The following is a 21,059-nucleotide window of genomic DNA, read 5'->3' on the forward strand; positions in this document are numbered from 1 at the left end:
GCCAGCTTCAACCCGTACGTCGGGATAATCGACCCATTGACAGCAAACAGCTCGCCCTTGGTTTTGGGGAGCGGACCCTTGATGAATGCGCGTGGATACACGCACAGGTCCGACCCCGTATCAATTAAGTACTCCTCGTTATGTGTCCGGTCGAGGACGAAAAGGCGGCAGGTCCGTGGTCCATCACTGATTGCCGCGTTCAGTGCTGGGTGGTCGAGTTTCCCGACCCGTAAGTACACGGTTGTCGGCACTTCGTCGACCTGCCCCCGAACGTCCGGTGATACCAACAATGCTCCATTTGCTGGGGTGATTTACTCCTTCTTCGCGACCTGGATCTGCGGCGGTTCCGTGATGTGCTACGTGGAGCTCGCGATCGGCTAAACTCGTTCATCCGGAGCTCCATCGCCTCCAGCCGTCGCACCAATCTCTCCATAACGCCGTCATGGGTCGAACCTACCTGGGCTGCCGCTACGGCGGCTATCCATCTATCTGAATCTGGTCGACGATTTCCGCCAGTTTCCCCAGCGGTAAGTCGGCCTGTGCACTCACAATGGCTCTCGTCATCGGCGGTAATCGGCTGGCCCAAAGCGTCCTTAGAAAGTTCTCCGATACGATTTTTCCAGCGAGACCCTGCATATGTCGTAGGAACTGGGACGGTGTCCTGTCCCCCATATCTTCCTTCTCTAGCAACTGCCGAATCCGCTGCGTTTGCGAAGAAGACAGCCTCTGGATTAACTCCCTTTTCAGGGTCTCGTATTTGTCAGTGGCTGTCGGGTACTCGAGTACGTCCTTGACCTCCACCGCGTACTTTGGCTCAAGGTGTGACATCACGTAACAGAATTTCGTAGAGTCAGCCGTTATGACACTTAATACGAATTGACCCTCCACCTGGCAAAACCAGATTTCGGGCTGCTCCGGCCAAAACGGCGGCACTTTTATCCCGACGTGCTCTACCTCGGGCGTCGCGACGCTGCCCAGGCTCGTGGCACTTGGTTCGGACTTGGCCGACTGCATTGTCTTTACGCAGGAACTTACGAGTACTTAAATAACAAAATAAAAACAACACAATTGTCACTTCCTACACTCGATCACGTCGTGGTCACCAATGTGGAGTAGGTTAGTCAATGTAGGAAACACCGTTGGGGTGACAAAAATACTTTTATTCTTACTAGATATGGTACTCGTTGGAGCGCGCAAAACCAAGTCCCGTTTCGTTGCTTCTCCATCCGTGTCGACCCCACGTTCGCACTAGTAAAATTGTTAAACAACCCTGATTGGTTAACACCACGCGTTGGGCCTTTCCAATCAGTGCCGTTTATTTTCCCCAAATCACCGCCTATTTCTTACGCCCACAGCGTGCTTGTTTTCGAAACGGCGTGGTGATCGAGGGGGACGACGTTGCGCCCTCACTGCAAGATTTCCTTCGGGCCACCCGCGCTGGGCCCACTTAGCGAAACTCCGATGGGAATGCGTCGAGTGTCCTCCGGAAATCCCTAATTTACGACGGTTTCTATTTGCTGTTGAGGGAATTTACTGAAGGCATTCGTTACGCGTGTTTGGAAAATATCTTCCTCAAAAACAGCTTCGACGAACGAGAGTCGTAAATTACGTGGGCCGTTTGCACGAAAGAAAAACTTTCTCTTGTGCGTACGACCGGACGCTACAGGTATTATCCTTTTTCTTTGTGAGGTGGATCGGACTGGCCCATGCACGGTTAGATGGACGGGATATCCCATTGTCCAGGTGTCGTTGGATCTCTGCGCGAGCTGCGGTTGCTTTCTCGCCAAACGACTTGCGAACATGTTCAGCCACAGGTGGTCCTGTAGTGATGATAGTGCCACTGAACTTATTGTTGGCATTTGGTGTAAATTGCCTGGGTTTGGTGATGCTGACGAATTAAGTCAGTAAATCAGCATATAACATAGTCGTGCTAATCGTGGAGATGCTGTGCACGTTGGCCTGAATGATCAATCCCTTTGACGTACAGCCAGTAATGGAATCGATTAGCTGTTTATTCCTTAAATCGATCAGGAGATCGTGCTGCACCAGGAAATCTGCACCCAAGATTGGTTCAGGCACGTCGGCTATAATGAATGACCAAGAAAATTTTCATCGTAGTCCCAAATCCACATCGCTTACGTGTAGGCCATATGTTGATATCGGTGTGAACTTGGCTACAAACAAGATTAAGTTAGCATTGCATGAGCGGTTTTTGAATAGACGTACCAGTAGCAATGAGACAACTGATCCCGAGTCAATCAGGTATCGCTGGTGGGTTTATCGATCATGCAGATGCAGTCTAATGTCAGCTGAGAGTGCGGTGCTTATAACGCTATCGTGGCCTACCGCATGAACGTATGACAGCGTGATTAGTTCCCCTGGTTGCTGGTGGTGTTGAATGTACACGGTGTACTGCATCGTCTGGCATTCTGACCAAACCGGCGGTGGTAATAACAAGGACCTTGTTGGCTTGGGCTTCGGCGATCCCTGTCTCGGCTCCTTGAAAGTGATCTCCCTCGATGGTTAGAACGGGCAAATCCACACATCTACTGCTGCTACTTCTGTACGTCCAGAATTGTTTTCATGCAAAACGCCATGGCAGATTGTAGCTCAGCCAACTGGGCCGCCAATGCTGATGAAGGCGGTGTCTTTGGCCTTTCAGGCAGGTTTGCTGTTGCCACGGTGCTCAGTGGCTTTAGTAAGTTTGGCTCACTTAATGTGACCGTTTCAATTAGCCGGTCAGCCATCTCCGCCAACGTATCGAGTTTTAGTGCGTCTGAAATTATAAGGAGTGGTCGCATTGAGTTTGGAAGGCGACTCACCCAGAGGTTGTGTAGCATCTCTTCATTGATGCTGTCGGCTGCCAGGTCCCTCATCTCCCTCAGCAATTGCGACGGTTTTTTATCACCGAGAATAAGGTCATTGAGGAGTCGGTACATCTGTTTTTGTCTGGTCTCGGCAACTCGTTTAATAATTGTTTGTTTCAAAGTCACGTATTTGTTTGTCGTGGACGGCGTGGAGATTGTATCCGTTATTTGATGCAACGTGTCGGGGTCCAGAGCTCTTAATGTTGCATTGTACTTTACGTCGTCGCTGCGCGTTTTTGCCACGACGAATTCAGCCTCGATTAAATAAAACCAAATATCTGGTCTTTCTTTCATGAATGCGGGTAGTTGAGGTTTACTCACTGCAGCCAGGTAATCCGTGTCGTATAATGCTTGTTGCTGTAATTGTGGTGGTTTCGAGGTTGCATCCTCGGAACTCGTGGTCTGACGCGGTTGCAATGCTGGATGAATCGTGGGTAATTGGGAGACATCGCGTGCTGGTGATCTTTCGGTCGGTATTCTCACCACGTGGGTGTATCGTTGTGTAATCCGCTTATATCACGTCAGGGTCACCAATTATAATACTAATACTATATTAACAAGTATGTTCAAAGAAACAGCGGATGTGGTTTTAACTATATTTATTTTAACAACACAACACTACTCCTACAATGCACGTGCTCGAGGCTTGGAAACTAGGCTTAGGATAATGGCGCGACTATAGCCGTTCGTGTCGTGAAGCGTAAGGGTTTTTCCTCTCTCGAACAAAGAAAGCTGCCTGGCCGCTGGTGTGAAAGACAGTTCGCCTCTTCGTCGCTATAAGCGCGATAGCATGCGCAGCGCCAAAGCTACGGACGCTGGCCATAACTCCCTAGATTTGCATGTCGCATGGTGGATGGTGATAGTACTATTGTTGTGTAACCCAGACCTAACTCTCCTTCCGGAGGAAGACCATCCTCGTCACCTTCCAACTGGAGGGCATTCGCCCGTCCCTCAGGCATCAGTCAAACAACCGCCTAAGATCGGCCCCAAGGACGGCCTGGGTCAGGACCCCAACTCGGCCAGGCACACCATACGGTCCCGGGGCCGTGTTACGCGTCCCGAGCCGTCTGATAGCCGCGGCCAGCTCAATCTGCGTGACCCCCAGCTCGGCCGCCCACTCAATTGGGACTGTCGCCGCCGCCGGAGGACGTGGTCCCCTCTTCCCAATTGGGAAGAGAAAGAGAAATTGACCACGTCCTCCAGCAGCCGGGGGTCAAGACCCTCGGTGACGGGGGACGCCCACGGACGGAGCTTATTCAGCACCACCTTATACGGGCGCTCCCTAGGATCGTCATCGAGGGTCTGAAGGAGCTCCTTCCATGCCCGGATCTTGGCCCGTTTGATGGCGACCCGCGCCGTACAGTATGTCTCATACAGGTCATCTGCCCTCGCTCGCACTACGCCATCATCTGTTCGTTGACGACGGCGCACGCGGGTGTACTGGCGTCGGGCGCGGACACTCGCGACTCGCAATTCTGCGATCGCGGCCGAACACCAGTTCACCACCCGGCGAGGAAAAGCCCGCCCGACCCGGGGCATCGTCGCGTCGCAAATGCTTGCGACTAATCGTCCGAGCCAGGCGACCTCCCCCTCTATGCTCGGCAATTCGGCCGCCCCCTGCGGCCAAGTGCTCTGCCATCAGAGCGTCCTTGTCCAGGCTCCGAAGAGCCCAGCGGCCACCCGGGCGGTGGTGCCGGGATGCACCCCCGCGACCGCTGCGGGGCGAAATGTAGCACCCCACTACGGCAACTCCCCCCCAGTCCACAGCGCCTCTGCCCTCCTCCTCCCCTGTCGCTCCTCCTCCAACAGGAGCTGCAGACGGGCGTTCCGCCCTCTGAGCTCCCGCGCCGCCTCCCTCATTTCCTCCGCCGCGGCCTTCAGGGCCTCCGCGCCACCGCTTTTCTGCCCCTTAAAGGCTCAGGCAGCGGCGACTTTCTCCACCCGCTTCAGGGACGAGGAGATCCTCTCCGATATCTCCTCGGTCACCTCGTCCCTGAGGCAACTCAGCCTCACCGACGGGCTCATCGCCCCGCCCACCTCGACGACGGCCTGCCCCGTCCTCTTCCTCTTAGAGCCTATGTGGCTCGTGCTGGAGGAGAAGGACGAGACCGACGCCGTCTCGTCGTCCTCCTCCACCCTCCACGAAGCCGGACCTGGCGCTGAGTGGGGCGCGAGCGCCGCCACCCTAACCCCAACCCCGTCTCCGTCCTCCCCAACCGACAAAACCCGCCCCATCCCCATTTTATTTTCTGTATCCATAATAATCCCACGAGATGGTCGGAAATAAAGGTCCACCCGGGCAGAGCCGCCTTACCCGGGTAAGCCTAATACTCCGGGGGTTCGGCAGGTTCCCCGGAGGTGGTCGCTTGGGATTGGGCCTTCTCCCCCAACCATGCATCCCATCGCCGCGCACCATAGCTTAGGATTGGAGGGCGATTTTATAGAGTCGCCATACTCGTGGCCCAGGCGGTTAAGCCAAGACCCCCGTTCCTCCTGCCGTCACGTACCATTCACAAAACCAATAGGGAATTGTGAATGGGTCGTTGTGACGACCAACAGGAGGCTTACGGTGTGTGTATGACTCGGGTACCCCGGGTTCGTTAAGCCCGTACTGCAGCTGAAAGGCTGGCAGCCCCTGAGGGCTCCTAATGAAGACTTGGGAGTCCGCTGGAATACTGTCTGAAACGAAGAAGTCACCAGATATACGCAGTAACGTACCAAAAAGCATTTCAGCCGGAGATGCTTTCAGGTCCTCCTTGTAGGTGGTGTGGAGACCAAGAAGTACGGTTGGTAGCATGTCAAGCCAAGGTGTTCGTGAGTTGCACATGAGAGCGGCCTTCAGCGTGCGGTGCCACTGCTCTACCATACCGTTCGATTGCGGATGGTATAGTGTGGTCCTGCTGCATTTGATACCTAGTAGCTGAGCGAGGGATGAGAAAAGGGTTGACTCAAATTGAAGCCCCTGGTCTATGGTTATGGTGAGCGGCGTTCCGAATTGGCAAACCCATTGAGTGTAAAAGCCAGATGCAACTGTATCTGCCGACATGTTGGTCAGTGGGATAGCAAGTGGCCATCTACTAAATCTGTCGATGGTAATCAGGCAATATTGAAGATTTCCAACCTTCGGTAGTTCGATGAGATCCAGATGGATGTGGTCGTTGAGTGGGAATGCGGTGGGAGGAGTGGCTCCCACTGGGAGGGGCCTGAAGAAGCACGACATGGCGGGGGACTCTGTGATGTCTCATTAGAGTTCCCGGTACCTCGCCAGGCATCTGAGGATGGTCACCGTGGGGTTTTAGCCGGTAAGAGTCCGGCACTACCCGCCGGCCCGCGGGTGTCCATGAGGATTTCCCCACGTACAAAAAAAAAAAAAAAAAAAGGTCAATGATGGTGAATATAGAGGAACCGTGGAGACCCTGGAGAATGTCATCTCCATGTGAGACAGGATACCGGTCTGGGACGGTGCATAAATTGAGCTTCCTGTAGTCCCCAGTGATTCGCCAGCCACCAAGTTCCTTGGGCACCATGTGGATATTTGTGAATATTTGTCTCAATATGGTGAGCAACAGCGTTGCTCGCATTGGTGGCAACTGCTGAATTGAGCCTCGTGGTGTCAATGAATTCACGCAGAAGCTCTTTGTAGCCTGGGTGCTCTATGCCGAAATAGTTCGCCTGTTCAATGCTGGACACGCAGTGGATGGCTGCCCTTGAGAGTTGGCCTTTGATGGTCAACGAAGTCATGGAATCAATGGGGCAGCGACCCTTCAGATCCAGCAGCAATGCATGATGGGCTAGGAAGTCTGCTCCGATGATAGTTGTTTGGATATCTGCAATAATGAAGGACCAGTAAAATGTTCGATGGAGGTTGAGGTTAAGAGAAAGAACTTTCTGGCCGTATTTTTTGATGATGGCCCCGTTGACAGCAACTACCTCGAGGTCATTTGGATTCAGCTTGTAACGGGAACTCCGGATGAGTTCCCCGGTTTTTGCCGGCTCAGTCGGTACGCCGGGTTCGCTCGCTCCTGTGCTAGGGGTATAAAGATCCCTATTCTGGGGGCCAGCCGAGGCTGGCCACTCGCTCGTGCTCGTTCGCCGCTACACTGGTTCGCTGGGGTAGGAGGATGTCAGGAGGCGGAGTAGGGATCGCCGACTAGTGGGGTCGGATGGCAGCGGACGCACCTCCACCCTTCCCTCGGCTGAGAGGCCGTGAATCCAGAGGGGCTCTGCGGACGCACTAGTCCCTACCGGTGGCCGGATGTCCGCGTTTCGTGGCCTTAGATGCCACGACGTCGGGACGGTGGGCTAAACGGTGCTGTGGGCGTCAAAGTCAGCTGCGGACGCACTCTGCTTTGACGCGCTCCGTTGGCGGAATACCAAGTTGACAAAAATGTAAGAATCGCTCCGTATCGGTTCGGGTGCTCTGTGCTGTTATCGGCGGAAGAGGCCAGGCTAACGGACTCGAGCGATCTCCCCGATATCGCGCCGCGCTCGCGATTTATACCCGCGGCGAGTTGTTCGCGTTGCGGGAGCGCACGCGCGTCGTTGGCCACCTGGGCGGCCTTATCGGGGAGTCGGGCGGCGCGTCATGCCGACGGCTACCTAGCGGTGGTCGGTGGCGTGCGCGAGAGCGCGGGAGAAGGCGAGCGAGTGAGAGAGAGAGAGAAGAGAGTGGGTAGCGACTTACGGTCGGCAAGTTTGCCGCTACACCACCTCCCCTCCTCCGGGGGCGCGGTCCCACTCGGCTGCCTCTCTCTGATGTTCTGGTTTCTTTTTTTTTTCGCTATTTATTATTATTTCTATTTACATACTTAACGGGGTACTTAAACCTACGGGGGGGGTCTTACATGCTAACTTAGGGCCCTAGGCCTAGGGCTTCCAGCCACTCTTCGTCCAGGACCTCCAGGTCCATGGGCTGCGGCGGGTCGGCTGCGGGCCGGGCGTCCACGTGGCCGGCGGCTGGTGCCGGGTTGTTCGGCCGGGCAGGCCGGAGTTGCACCCGTAACTGGTCCGGGTTCAGACCTCGACCTCTAGTTTTTAGAGGAGGTGGTATCAACCCTGTTCCCGAGGTCTAACCGGGTCGGGGTACCACCTCCTCGAGAACCCTGGGACCCAACCCTCTGATCCCAGGAACTAGAGGTCACCCCCGAGGAGATGGGCCGGGTCGTTCGTCGGATGAGGTTTCGGAGGGTTGCTCCGGGTCAACAGGTGTTGGCCTGTGCCCTTGGCGTCTTAAGTCCGCGGTTCGGGAGGCTGCTGAGCGGTTGCCTCCGTCGAGGGGTATTCCCCTCGTCCTGGAAGGCGGCGCGGCTAGTCCTTCTCCAGAAGGCGGGAAGGCCCGCAGGTACGCCCTCCGCGAACCGGCCGGTGTGTTTGTTGGATGAGGCGGGCAAGCTCTTTGAGCGCATAGTAGCTGCCCGCCTCTCCAACCACCTGTCCACAGTAGGACCCGACTTGGCCCCCTGCCAATTCGGCTTTAGAGAGGGACGCTCCACGCTCGATGCCGTCCAGCTGGTCCGGTCCCTCTCTCAGGGGGCCACCTCCCAGGGTAGAGTGGTTCTGGCGATATCGCTAGATATCGTCAATGCCTCTAACACCCTACCCTGGGAGACGATTATGGGGGCGCTAGACTTTCATCGTGTGCCCCCATACCTGAAGAGGATAGTTGGGTCCTACCTTAGCGACAGGTGGATCAGTTGCACCGGCCGGGATGGAGTATACATGCGGAGGGGAGTCGTACGCGGTGTTCCGCAGGGGTCGGTTCTTGGGCCCTTGCTATGGAACATCGGGTACGACTCGGTACTGGGAGCCCCTCTGCCCGCTGACGTGGCGCTGACGTGTTATGCCGATGACACGCTGATACTCGTCAGCGGGTCAGATTGGAGAGGGACAGCGCGCGCCGCGGAGATGGCGATGGCCACCGTCGTCGCCGAAATCCGCAGGCTGGGCCTAGAGGTGGCACCCCAGAAAACGGAGGCCATGTATTTTCAAAAACTTGGCCCCCGTGCGGTGCCGCTGGCCGGCCTGCGGATCCGAGTTGGGACAGCCTACGTCGAGGTGAAGGCCCATATGAAATACCTGAGCCTGATCCTCGACAGCCGGTGGCGCTTCGTCGAGCATTTCGACCGCTTGGCCCCCCGTGGCGGCTGCCGCGTTAGGCCGCCTTCTTCCGAATATCGGGGGGCTTGATGTTGGAGTCCGCCGCCTCTATGTGGAGGTGGTGCGTTCAATTGCCCTCTACGGGGCCCCAATCTGGGCCCCACAACTGGATGCCAGCCGGCGCAGCACGGAGATGCTGCGCCGCGTCAACCGTCGGCTGGCAATCCGGGTTGTTAGAGGGTATCGCACCATCTCCCACGAGGCGGCGACTACCCTGGCGTGTCTCCCGCCCCTGGAGCTCCTAGCCTTTTTTTTTTTTTTTTTTTTTTTTGTCGTGGGGAAAATCTTCGAAAGACTCCCTCCCACCTCCTTGGGGAGAGGTGGGAGGGGTGTGTGGGATTCCCCGCGCCCGTACAACGACAGGCGCGGGACCTACCCACTAAAAACCCCACGGTGACCCTTCGGCACGCTTTGGGAGGATACCGGGAATCGCTCGAAGCATTCTTCCGGTATCCTCCCCGTGCCCGCGCTTTCGCGCCCATCCCCCGGGGGGACAATCGGTCCCCCCAGTAGACACACTGCCTCATAGCGGCGGGACGGGGCCGCGTTTAGTGGCGGCTGCGAGCCCCAACTCGCAACCGCCCGCGACCCCGTTTCCACCCCTCGGCGGCCGGGCGTTCATGGCCGCACCAGACCGCCGAGGGTGCCTCCACTTGCGTCGGACCGGTAGGGGGAGGCACTCCTACCCCCAACCGGTCCGACCCGGCGCCGCCTGGCGGGAGGAGGGTCCCCTCAGGACCCCCCTCCCAGCCTAGGTCATCCGCCACGCCGAGGCGGCCGCCCGCGACGCCTCGCGACCGGGCGACGACCTCGGGCCACCGCACGAGCGCGAGCTTCAGCGCGCCGCTGAAGCTCGCGCTCCCTACCCCCGCGGCCTCCTTCTGCAACATTACGTTCTCGCAGAAGGAGGCCACGGCCCTCCACTTCTCCTCGCTGCCGAGCATGGCGCGCACCACGCCCGGCAGCGAGACATCCCGCCCGACGACGCCGACCAGGACACGGCGCTCCCCCTCCCACGCGGGGCATACCTCCAGGGTATGATCCGCCGTGTCCTGCTCAGCGTCGCAGTGGCAGCAACGCGCCGTCGGCTCCTTCCCTATCCGGCACAGGTATCTTCCGAAGCTGCCATGCCCGGAAAATACCTGTGCCATCCGGTAGGTGAGGCTGCCATGGCCTCTGTCCAGCCACTCCTTCGGGAGTGGCCGAACCGCCCCGACAGTCCGGTGCCCCGCGGTTGGCAGAGCCAGCCGCTCCTGCCACGCGAGCAACACGGACTGCCGGGCCTGGCGCTTCAAATCGCCCCAAGCAGGTTCCTGCCCGCCCGGGACCGCCCCCACCCCCGCGCGACGGTCGACGCGGTGCCGGTACATCACCGCGTGCGACCGCGCGAGCAGGTCCATGGGCGGCATCCCCGCTAGAACCGTCGCCGCCTCATGTGACATGGTCCGATACCCGCGGACGACCCTGAGCGCCATGCGCCTCTGCACCCGACGCAGCATAGTCATGCTGCGCCGGGAGGCAGCCAGGTCGTCCGCCCAGACGGGGGCCCCGTATAGGGCCAACGACTGGACCATTGCCACATAGAGGCGACGAACTCGGCCCGCCGGGCCCCCCAGGTTGGGCAGGATCCGGCCCAGAGCCGCAACCATCCTTTCCAACCGGGGGACCAGGCAGCGGAAATGCTCCTCGAAACGCCAGTGGCTATCGAGGATCAGCCCTAGATACCTGATCTGGGGCTTCACCTCGATGTCAGCCCCACCCACCCGGATCAGAGGGGGTGGCGGATCCTGCCGAGGTGAATGAAACGCAATCACCTCGGTCTTATGGACCGCCACCGTCATCCCCATCCCCCTGATCCGGTCGACGACGCGTTGCGACCCCTCCTCCGCGCGACGCATGGCCCTCCCCCAGTGCGCCCCGACGGCCAGCACCAGTGTGTCATCCGCATAACACACCGTGCTGACGCCGTCGGGGAGGCCGGCCCGCAACACCGAGTCGTACGCGATGTTCCACAGGAGTGGCCCGAGGACCGACCCCTGCGGAACACCGCAGTACACCTCCCTCCGCATATCACCATCCCGGCCCGGATACTCGATCCACCTGCCGCAGAGATAATCCCCGACGACCGCCCTGAGACAAGGGGGGACTCGATGATATTCGAGTCCCCTCCTTATCCCTTCCCAGGGGAGGGTGTTAAAGGCATTGGCAATATCCAAGGATATTGCCAATGCCACCCCTCCCCGGGAGACGGCCGCCCCCGAGAGGGCCCTCACACGACCTATCGCGTCGATAGTCGATCGGCCCCCCCGGAAACCGAACTGGCAGTCGGCCAGACCGGGATCACCCCGCGACAGGTGCTCGACGAGGCGGGCAGCAATCACTCGCTCGAAGAGCTTGCCCACCTCGTCGAGGAGACAAATGGGCCGGTATGCGGAGGGAGACTCCGCGGGCCGACCCTCCTTCCGGAGGAGGACCATCCTCGCCACCTTCCAACTGGGGGGGAATCGCCCGTCCCTCAGGCAGCGGTCGAACAACCGCCTGAGGTCGGCCCCAAGGACGCCCTGGGTCAAGACCCAAACCCGGCCGGGCACACCATCCGGACCCGGGGCCTTGTTACGAACCCCGAGCCGTCTGATGGCCGCTGCCAGCTCCTCCTGCGTGACCCCCAGCTCGGCCGTCCACTCCACTGGGACAGCCGCCGCCGCCGGAGGACGCGGTCCCCTCTCCCCAATTGGGAAGAGTGTATTGACCACGTCCTCCAGCAGCCGGGGGTCAAGACCCTCGGTGACGGGGGGCGCCCACGGGCGGAGCTTATTCAGCACCACCTTATATGGGCGCCCCCATGGATCGTCATCAAGGGTCTGGAGGAGCTCCTTCCATGCCCGGGTCTTGGCCCGTTTGATGGCGACCTGCAGAGCAACCCGCGCCACGCGGTATGCTCCATACAGGTCATCAGCTGCCCTCGCTCGCGCCACGCCGTCGCCTGTACGTTGACGACGGCGCGCGCGGGTGTACTGGCGTCGGGCGCGGACAGTCGCGACTCGCAACTCCGCGATCATGTCCGACCACCAGTACACCGCCCGGCGAGGAGAAGCCCGCCCGACCCGAGGCATCGCCGCGTCGCAAATACCCGCGACCAATGCTCCGAGCCGGGCGACCTCCTCCTCTATGCTCGGCAACTCGGCCGCTCCCTGCGGCCAAGTTGCAGCGAGGGCAGCTGCCATCAGGGCGTCCTTGTCCAGGCGCCGAAGCGCCCAGCGGCGTGGTGGGGTGCCACGCAGGCGGCCGTGTCGGGATGCACTCGCGGCGGCAGAGACCTCCATCCGGATGTACCGGTGATCGGAGAGTGTCTCTGCCCCCGCGACCACGTGCCAACCCGACACCATGCGCACGGCGTTGGGGGTCGCGAATCCAACATCCACGATGGACCCCCCATATCGCCGCACGCATGTGTGCTCCGACCCCCGGTTCAATACCCGGAGGTCGAGCCCCGCCGCCCAATCGCCCAGGATCCCGCCGCGAACGGAGGTCCTGGGGGATCCCCAAGCCACCGACTTGGCATTAAAATCCCCCAGGACCAGCACCGGCCGGGCCGCGCAGCGCTGCACGCATGCCGCGACCTCGGCCAAGTACAGCTCGAACGCAGCGTGACCGCTACGGGGCGAAATGTAGCACCCCACCACAGCGACTCGCCCCCAGTCCACGGCGACGAATCCCCGACCGCGCTCCAACAAGGAGAACGGTGGGGACCCGTCGCCCCCTCCCCATACCGTCGCCACCAAGCCGTCCGCGTCGCCCACCCAATGAGGGTGATCAGGGACGCGGTACGGCTCGGCGGCGACCGGAGCTCCTAGCCTGGAGAAACCAATTGGTTTTCCGCCATTCGAGGGGGCTCCAGGAGGCTGGGAGGCCGCCAGAGGAGAGGAGGCAAGCGGTCGAAGCGACGAGGCGCCATGCCCAACGGACCGTTTTGTTTATGTGGTTCCACCAACTCATTCAGACTGGTGGAGCCACACAACGGTCCGTTGGTGCAGTCCTGCCACATTGGCAAGAGTGGCAGGACAAACCGGGTAGGCTGTCCTACAGGATGACACAGGTGCTCACCGGGCATGGTTGCTTTGGGGAGTACCTGTGTCGAATCGGGAAGGAGGCGACGGCGGTGTGCCACCATTGTGGAGACCCTCGGGACACGGCGCAGCACACGCTGGCAGCCTGCCCAGCGTGGGCAGATGAGCACCGTGTCCTGCAACAGCAAGCTGGGAGGAACCTCTCGCTGGCCACGGTATGTAGGGATATGGTTTCGTGATGTCGATTTAGAGAATTATCCCTCGTAATCTCGGTGCACTCACAGGTTTTTTATTTCGCAATTTCTCTATACGTCACGCTCGCATAATACACTCTGAACCTGTCTTCTATCGTTCGCTTTCTTATATTTGGGTTCTCGCACACGTTCATTGCCACACCGATTTCGGCGTCTATTGCCCTTTACACTTCTCTCGCTCGCGCGTACGCTCTCACTCTCTCTCTCACTCTCGCTCTCGCGGTCGCTTGCCTTTCGGCAGTGTTTATCTTTGCGATTCTTTCGTCACCCACACTGTCACCCACAGTAGTTGGCAAAATGGTGGCCAGCGAGAGGACATGGCAAGTGGTGGCCTCCATCTGTGAGGTAGTTATATCACAGAAGGAGGCCGCCGAGCGGGCGCGCGAGCAGGCCGCGCATCCCGCTCGGAGAGGGAGGGCTCGGAGAGGGGCGAGGGCGAGGCGATCTTCGCCTCCTGGCCCCTTTCAATAGCTCTTGAAGAGTTGGGGCGGCCCGTCAGCTTTCACCTCCGGCCACCACGTCGATGGCCGGGGGATGGACGGGCCGCCCGTGGGGGCTGCAGGTGCTCGGCGTTAGGGGCCCGAGCACCGAAGTCAGCCCCGGGGCCGCGGGCGTCGGGTGACCTGGCGTCCGCGGCGGAGAAATTAGGGGGGAATGACACGTTGTGGTTCCCCCCGGGATGAGCCTCGACAGGCAAGGCGCGGCGGGGGACTCTATGACGTCTTACTAGAGTTCCCGGTCCCCCGCCGCAGCGCCCAAGGACGGTCACCGTGGGGTTTTAGCCGGTAGGAGTCCGGCACTACCCCGAGGCCCTCCCCTACTTAAGGGCCTCGGGGTGTCCATGAGTATTTCCCCACGTAAAAAAAAAAAAAAAAAATGGTCCGGGTTCAGACGCCGGAATGCCAGCTACTGGCCGCCGGGTACCGTTGCGTGACCTGCGGCAGGTCTAGGACGAAGGTACCCGGTGTGGTATGCCGCAGCCGGGGCTGTCGTTGGCGCGCGTTGGCGACGGGTGGTCGCGGTGGCGGGCCGGGGGCCTCCGTTTGTGTCTCCCGGTCTACTCGTGTTGGCGGGGGCCAGCTTCGGGCGCCGGATGGCGGCTCTGCTCGGTGTGGCGGAGGCGTTGGCGCTGGTACGGGCTGGTGCAGGTCGGTCCGAGGTGCCGGATGGCGGCCTGTTCCCAGCGTCGACCGGCTTTGCGGGTCCGGCTACTCGGTGGCGAGTCTGCGTGACGGGGCTGGCCCGTGTTGTCCGGCGTTGTGCGGTGGGCCGGCTGCTGTTGGTGACCGCCGGGGCGGGTACTGCCCCGATGAAGGCGGCCCGTTGGTCCTGGAGCGTGTTGACCTCCGCGGGTGGCGGTCCCCGGCGTTCGGGTGGAACGGCGGGCAGCGTCTCGATTGCCCGGATGCGGGGCCGGGACTCTAGCGGTCGGTGCGACTGGTCTTGTCCGAGCGGCCCTGACGTGGCTGGAGCTGGTCCGCGTGGTCGGTTCATGGCCGTGGATCTGGGTTCCTGGGTCGATCGGTCGGTCTTTTATACCGAAGTCCTCGGTGGTGGGGCAGGTCTTGAGGTCCTGTAGGTGCGCACGCATCGTCTTGCCTCGCGGTCCTCGCAGTAGTACCACGGTTGGGCCGAAGGCGCGCAGCACTCGGTATAGCCCAGCGTATTTTGGCGCGAGTTTTGCGTTGAATCCTTTTTCGGCGGAGGAAAGCGGGTGCATGCGACACATTACGGCGTCTCCCTCGGCCGGTGCCCAGTCGTGCCGTCGTCGGTTATAGTACCGTTCTTGGCGTGACGTGGCGGCTGCCATGGCTTGCCCAGCGAGGTGGAGGGCGTCCTGGAGACGGCTGAGCGCCTCGTGACGGGTGTCCGGGTTTACCGGGCGGTCTGACCGGGTTGGGTCTCCTGGTACTGCGAGCTTCCGGCCGTAATTCAAGTAGGCCGGAGTTTGGCCGTTGGCGCTATGCTGGGCGGTGTTGTAGGCGAACGCAAGCTCCGGGATCCAAGCATCCCAGATGCGGTGGTCTCCGTTGCAGAACTGGGCGATCATGGTCTTAATGACCCGGTTGGTCCGCTCCACGGGGTTACATTGCGGAGTGTAGGGCGGCGTCTTCCGGTGGTCGATGTGGTATTCCTGCAGCAGGGTGCTAAATTCCCCGCTTTCAAATTGGCGGCCGTTGTCCGTGATCGCCTGCCGGGGGCATATTATCCGAAGTGGGAAAGATTTCTGTTAAATGGTTAGGACATTAAAGGGTAGATTGCCACAATTCAGTTTGCACAAACTAAATTTATTGCGTTAGAAATAAAGAATTGATCACACGTTGGAAATCGAACCGCAAGCCACGAGCCCCAAAAAAACAACCGCAGAAAAGACAAAACGTAAGAGTGACGACAGACCGACAAAACGGTTAGATTATTTCAAAACATTTTTTTTTTATTATTTTAATAATTGCACTTATAAATGTATGTACAAACCTTGAGTATTAGCCTACTTAACCTAGTCAGTCTTAGATTATTTGAACTTATTTTACTACTTATGTCTAGATTATAATAACAGACATCACAATTGATGAAACAGATTACAATAACGCATCAATGATAAGGAGCGCCTTAATGTTGGGTTGTTGCAGATATGTCTGAATACGGTGAGGTGGTTTCCAGGTGTTGTGTTTCAGGCCTCTTATCATGTTTTCCCTCTGCTCCTTTCATCAGGGAGCAGTGCCACAGAATATGATCTAAGGTCTGCTCACTGTACCCGCAGGTGCAAGCCGAGCTTGCAGTGATGTGGCACCTTGCAAGAGAAGCAGCGAGATTGTAGTGACCAGCCCGAGCTCTGTTTATCCAGACTGTGGTCCGTCTTGGAAGTTTCGTGTTATAAAACCAAGGGCGTCTTGATCTATGGTAGAACTCCTTGAAAAATAGGGTCCCTTTATAAATTCCCTGCACTTTCCTCCTCTGAAACACGGTCAATTTTCTCTTTTAAGAGTTGTGTGATGTCTGTGTATGGGATGCAGCAGTTTGATGGGGAGAGTGAGGCAGTTTTGGCAAGTGAGTCAGCAAGCTCATTGCCTTCAATTCCGCTGTACGAGGGAACCCACATGAGTGTGATCTCCCCCGTTTTTGTTTTTTCCCTGAATGTTTTAAGTCCTTGTTTGATTTCTGCTATGTATTTGTTGGATTGAGGTGTGAGCGGAACTTTTTGCAAGCTTTGTAACACACTGAGCGAGTCAATGCATATTAAGTATGACTTTGTCAGGTTTCTGAGAGCATATTCCACTGCTATCTTCATGGCTGCACATTCGGCCGTGAAGACGGAGGCAGGCTTTGGGAATGTCGTGGCTTCGCTGTAGCTGTTTTGGGGCACAATGCAGGCTGCGCCAACAGCGGGACTGTCCTCCGATTTGGACCCATCAGTGAATATCGTTGTGTGGTTTCTGAAGAAGGTATTTACGATACCTAAAAAGACTTCTGCCGCTCTTGCAGTGGCTTGAAGAGCTCTAGAGGGGGAAATGGCTATTTCTGGCTGAAATACAAGTGTGGAGTAGTCTGTTGTGTTGGGTAGAAAATCAGGTAGAATATCTATGAGAGGTATAAAGTCCTCTTTTGCTTTTAGGCTTCTTACTAGAGGTCTGTCCTTATGTGGTGCGGGTTACTTCTATGCTGCTGCATTCTGTAGGTCTCGCAGAACTGCAGTGCAATGCTAAGAAAGGGGTGTGAGCTGTTAGAGATGCATTTAGTGAGGTACTTGGCCCCTAAGAAAGTAGCTCTGTCTTTTAGATAGACTATTTTGATTTCTGCCATTATCACGTTTTTTAGGATTGAGATTCTGTATCCCATTGCTATTCTTATGGCACTACTTTGGACGCACTCTACCTGCCCTCTCGTTTTCTTATCACGTGGATAGTACCACATGATGCCGTACTCTATTTTGGCACGCATTAGTGATCTGTAAATCAGAATTAGGGTTTCAGGATCACACCCCCACCATGTTCCTCTCAGAAATTTTAGTACATTTAGCATTTTAAAGCCTTGAACGAGGATTCTTCGTGAGTGTGCCTTGAAATTCAGATGCTGGTCAATGTATACTCCTAGAAATCTTGCTGTCGGTTTACTTGTTATGGTATGGTCGTCTATGCAAATATCAGTCTGTAGAGGTCTCATTGGGGAGTTGTTGAATGAAAATATTTCTGTTTTGGCCAGTGAAAGCTGTAGTCCTATTTTTTCCAGATTGTTTTTGATAGTAGTGATGGCTTCTGTCAGTTGTTCTTTGGCATTTTGAAAAATGGTGTCCTGTGTAACTATTGCAATGTCGTCTGCATATTGGGTGATGAGCACACACTCGTGGAGGTTGTCTGTGATACTCCCTGTGTACAAGTTAAAGAGCAGGGGACTGAGAAACCCCCCCCCCCCCCCCCCCCCGAGGAACGCCTTTGTATACTTTTAGATTCTTGAAGTTTTTTTCCAAGTATTCATTTCCAATGAAGCTAGTTCTTCTCTCATACATCCACTGTGAAATAAAATGCAGAGTGTTGCCCTTAATATTGTGTTCTGCGAGTTTATGAAGGAGGATGCTTCTTTGCACGTTGTCAAATGCACTGCTGACATCCAGGAGTGCTGCAAGGGTATATTTTTTCGTCCGGTGTCCTATGTCTGCTAATATGGTGAGTATTCCTATATTGTCAAGGCAAGAGCGTCCTTTTCTAAAACCAGATTGAGAGTTAGGAAGGATTTTATTGTATTTGCACCACCAGTGTAGCCTATTGTTGATGAGTCTTTCAAAGAATTTGCATGGATTGGAGGAGAGAGCGATTGGTCTTAGACTGTTGCTATTTGGTTTAGGTATTAGGAGTGTATGGGATTCTTTCCAGTCCTCCGGCACAATTGAGTGATCCGGTTGAAAATGTCAAGCAGAAGCAGCTTGCATCTGGTTGACAGGTGATTGATCATTTTGTACTCAATTAGGTCTGGACCTGGAGCAGACGCCTCTTTGCATTGACTAGCTGCAAGTAGAAATTCCGTGAAATTAAAAGGTTGGTCGAGAAATATGTTTTCGGCTGAACTGTAGTCATCCGGAGGTCTATCCGGAAGCCATGGTGGACATAGTTTCTGGATGGCAGCATCTTCATTTATTCTTATCTGGTCTCCTGATGCGTCTGAGACAGTCGCGTTCACCCATCTGTTCTTAAAGTTTTTAACTGTTCTCCAGAGATAGGATAGATTGGTTCTATGGTTTAGGCTGGCTGCGAAGTCCCTGAATGATTGCCTTTTCTTGCTTTTCAGTATCCTTCTGGTGACAGCGACTTGTTTTTTGTAGCTGACCCAGTCTTGCATATTCAACGTGTACCATCACTTTTTTAGGGCTGCCTTCCTTAATCTGACGGCCTTGTCGCATTCTACATCCCACCATTTGGCAGGGTCGCTGCGATGAAATCGTGCTGCTCTTTTTGCTGGAGTATGGTTGGTCGTCGCTTGTTTTGCGTAGTTGAAAAAAATGTTGTATTTTAGGAGTGCGTTGAGAGAGTCGAACTCCTGACTTAGGAAAGAGAAGAAATGGGAATCCATTTCCTCCTTATACCCTTCCCAGTTGGTTTTGATTGAGGAGATTTTGTTGCTTTTGGGTCTGTAGATTGCCTTTTGTACATTAATTTGACAGCTAATTGGAAAGTGGTCTGACCCGTATGCGTCTTCTAGTTAGTTGCCGTGCTTGGATGAGGTGTGTTATTTCCGGATTTGTGACGATCAAGTTTAGGTTGTTGCTACATTGGTTAAAGCCACCGATGTGGGATTGACTGTCCACATTGTGGATTACTAGGTTGTGGTCGCTGATAAGCTTAAATAATTTTTCTCCTGAAGAATTGTTGTCCTGACAGTTCCACGTAGGCTGATGAGCATTATAGTCGCCTCCAATGGCAAAGCTGCCTCTGCTGGCTAACCTTTGGAGGAATTGACAATAGCAGGCCGCTATTGTCAGTTCTGTAGAGAGGTTAATGATTTGGATAACTAGTGTCTCTGTGCTTTGATCCTTGCATTCTATGTCCCTCCGTGTATTGAATTGAAGGTTGTCTCTGACGAGCAGGGCCACACCATCACCTCTGCGGCTGCCTACTCTGTCTTTCCTTATTGTTGCAAAATTCTTTTTCTTCAGTGCGTAGTTTTCCCTGCGCCAAGTCTCTACTAGAATTATGACGTCGTAGTCATTGATAATTCTATCGAGATCGTTGGTCTTATTTAGTATGCTTCTGCAATTCCACAATAGAATTCTGAGATGATCCATTAATGTTTTTGATCTTCGATGATCCTTTATATTGTTTTAAGTTTAGAGTGGAGTGTGATTTTGGCACTACGGTTGGTGAGGTTAATAGCTGATTCTTTAGAGTGTCGGTTCTTACAGGATTGGAGGACGTTGGTGAAGTTTTTACCTTGATTGGCTCTGTGCGCTTTAAGCTTACAAGTTTTTGGAAAGTCAAGCCGCTGGTAGCAGCTCTTTCCGCAGGTTTGTTTTCTTTATCTTGTTGCTCAGTGTTATTCAGGCTATGGATGCTAGTTTTGCCTTTGCTACTTTTTATGTTAAGTATTCCTTGTGACCATGGTGTCTTTGTAGGAAGAGGCCTGCATTGGCCGCCAAAAGATTTAAGGTGAAATTGTTTGTTCAGTGATATTTCTTTAAGCTAGAGAAAACTGGTTGCAGTTTCTGGAAATAACGGAGGATTACTTGCCTGTTTGTCGATGTGCTTGGATTTGAGAGAGTCAAGAGGCTCATTGACTAGTTCTTTGGCCTCCCAGAAGCCTAGGCTGTCGTAGGTCATGATTTCCTTGATTTTCTTGTTTTTCAGGTAGGTGGGGCACGACTGATCAAAAATTCTATGATCTCCTTTGCAATGATGGCATACGCTCTCTTGGGAGGTGATGGGGCACTCATGTCTGTCTTCTGTGGCTTGCTGGCCGCAATCCCTGCATACCTTATGACCTCTGCAGAACTTGGTGGAATGACCATACCTGAGGCAGTTCCAGCAGGTTTTAATAGGTTCTACGTAGGTGTGAACCTTAACGTTGTAGAGACCAAACAGCTTAATATAATCCGGGATTCTCACACCCTCAAACGTTACCAAGATGGTCTCGGAGGGGGTCCATTCCCATGCTTGGGTTTCCTTGTTGACAGTCTTCCTGTTCATCCGGTGGGCTTTTAAGATTCGGCAGGGAGAGATGGACTGCTCTATGAACTCCTCCATGAACTCCTCCATGGTAACATCCGTTGGAACACCTCTGCTAAGACCTGTTTTTTCAATTTTTAATTTGGGTATGAACGTTTGAAATCCTTCCTTGGCCAGTGAATTATTAAGAACAAAGTCATTCGCAAGGTCTTTATTCGGGAATTTGAATTCAACACCTGCTGGGCCTCTTAATTTCAGGTCGATTGCCCCAGCTTTGAGGGAACTCACCGCCCTTGCGATAAAGATGAGGTTATGTGCTTTCGTATTTACAGACTTTTCCTTTGAGATTTTTATTTCCACTGTGGCGGTCCCTTGGTAATTTCCAGGATAGAGGTTCGGTGTAATGTTTGTCCTGGGGTCAGTGTTTACTAGTATTTTTTTTTTCTCTTCGCTGGATGTAGGATCAGCGTCAATAGGAACTTTACGTTTCAATGCAGTACTATGCTTCCGTAGCTCCTCTCCGGGGCCTGCTTTCCCCCTCCCTGCCGGCGGGTCGACGTCCAT

General features: G+C 55.5%; 1 protein-coding gene across 1 annotated transcript; it reads right to left on the minus strand.

The window, feature by feature from the left end:
• Positions 1-19,481: 19,481 nt before the first annotated feature.
• Positions 19,482-21,059, minus strand: LOC143350180 (uncharacterized). The gene has a single exon (XM_076782092.1). The coding sequence runs from the start codon at positions 21,057-21,059 to the stop codon at positions 20,013-20,015; it is 1,047 nt and encodes a 348-aa protein (XP_076638207.1). The 3' UTR covers positions 19,482-20,012.

Source organism: Colletes latitarsis, chromosome 14, assembly GCF_051014445.1.
Source record: "Colletes latitarsis isolate SP2378_abdomen chromosome 14, iyColLati1, whole genome shotgun sequence".
Taxonomy (NCBI): Eukaryota; Metazoa; Arthropoda; class Insecta; order Hymenoptera; family Colletidae; genus Colletes; species Colletes latitarsis.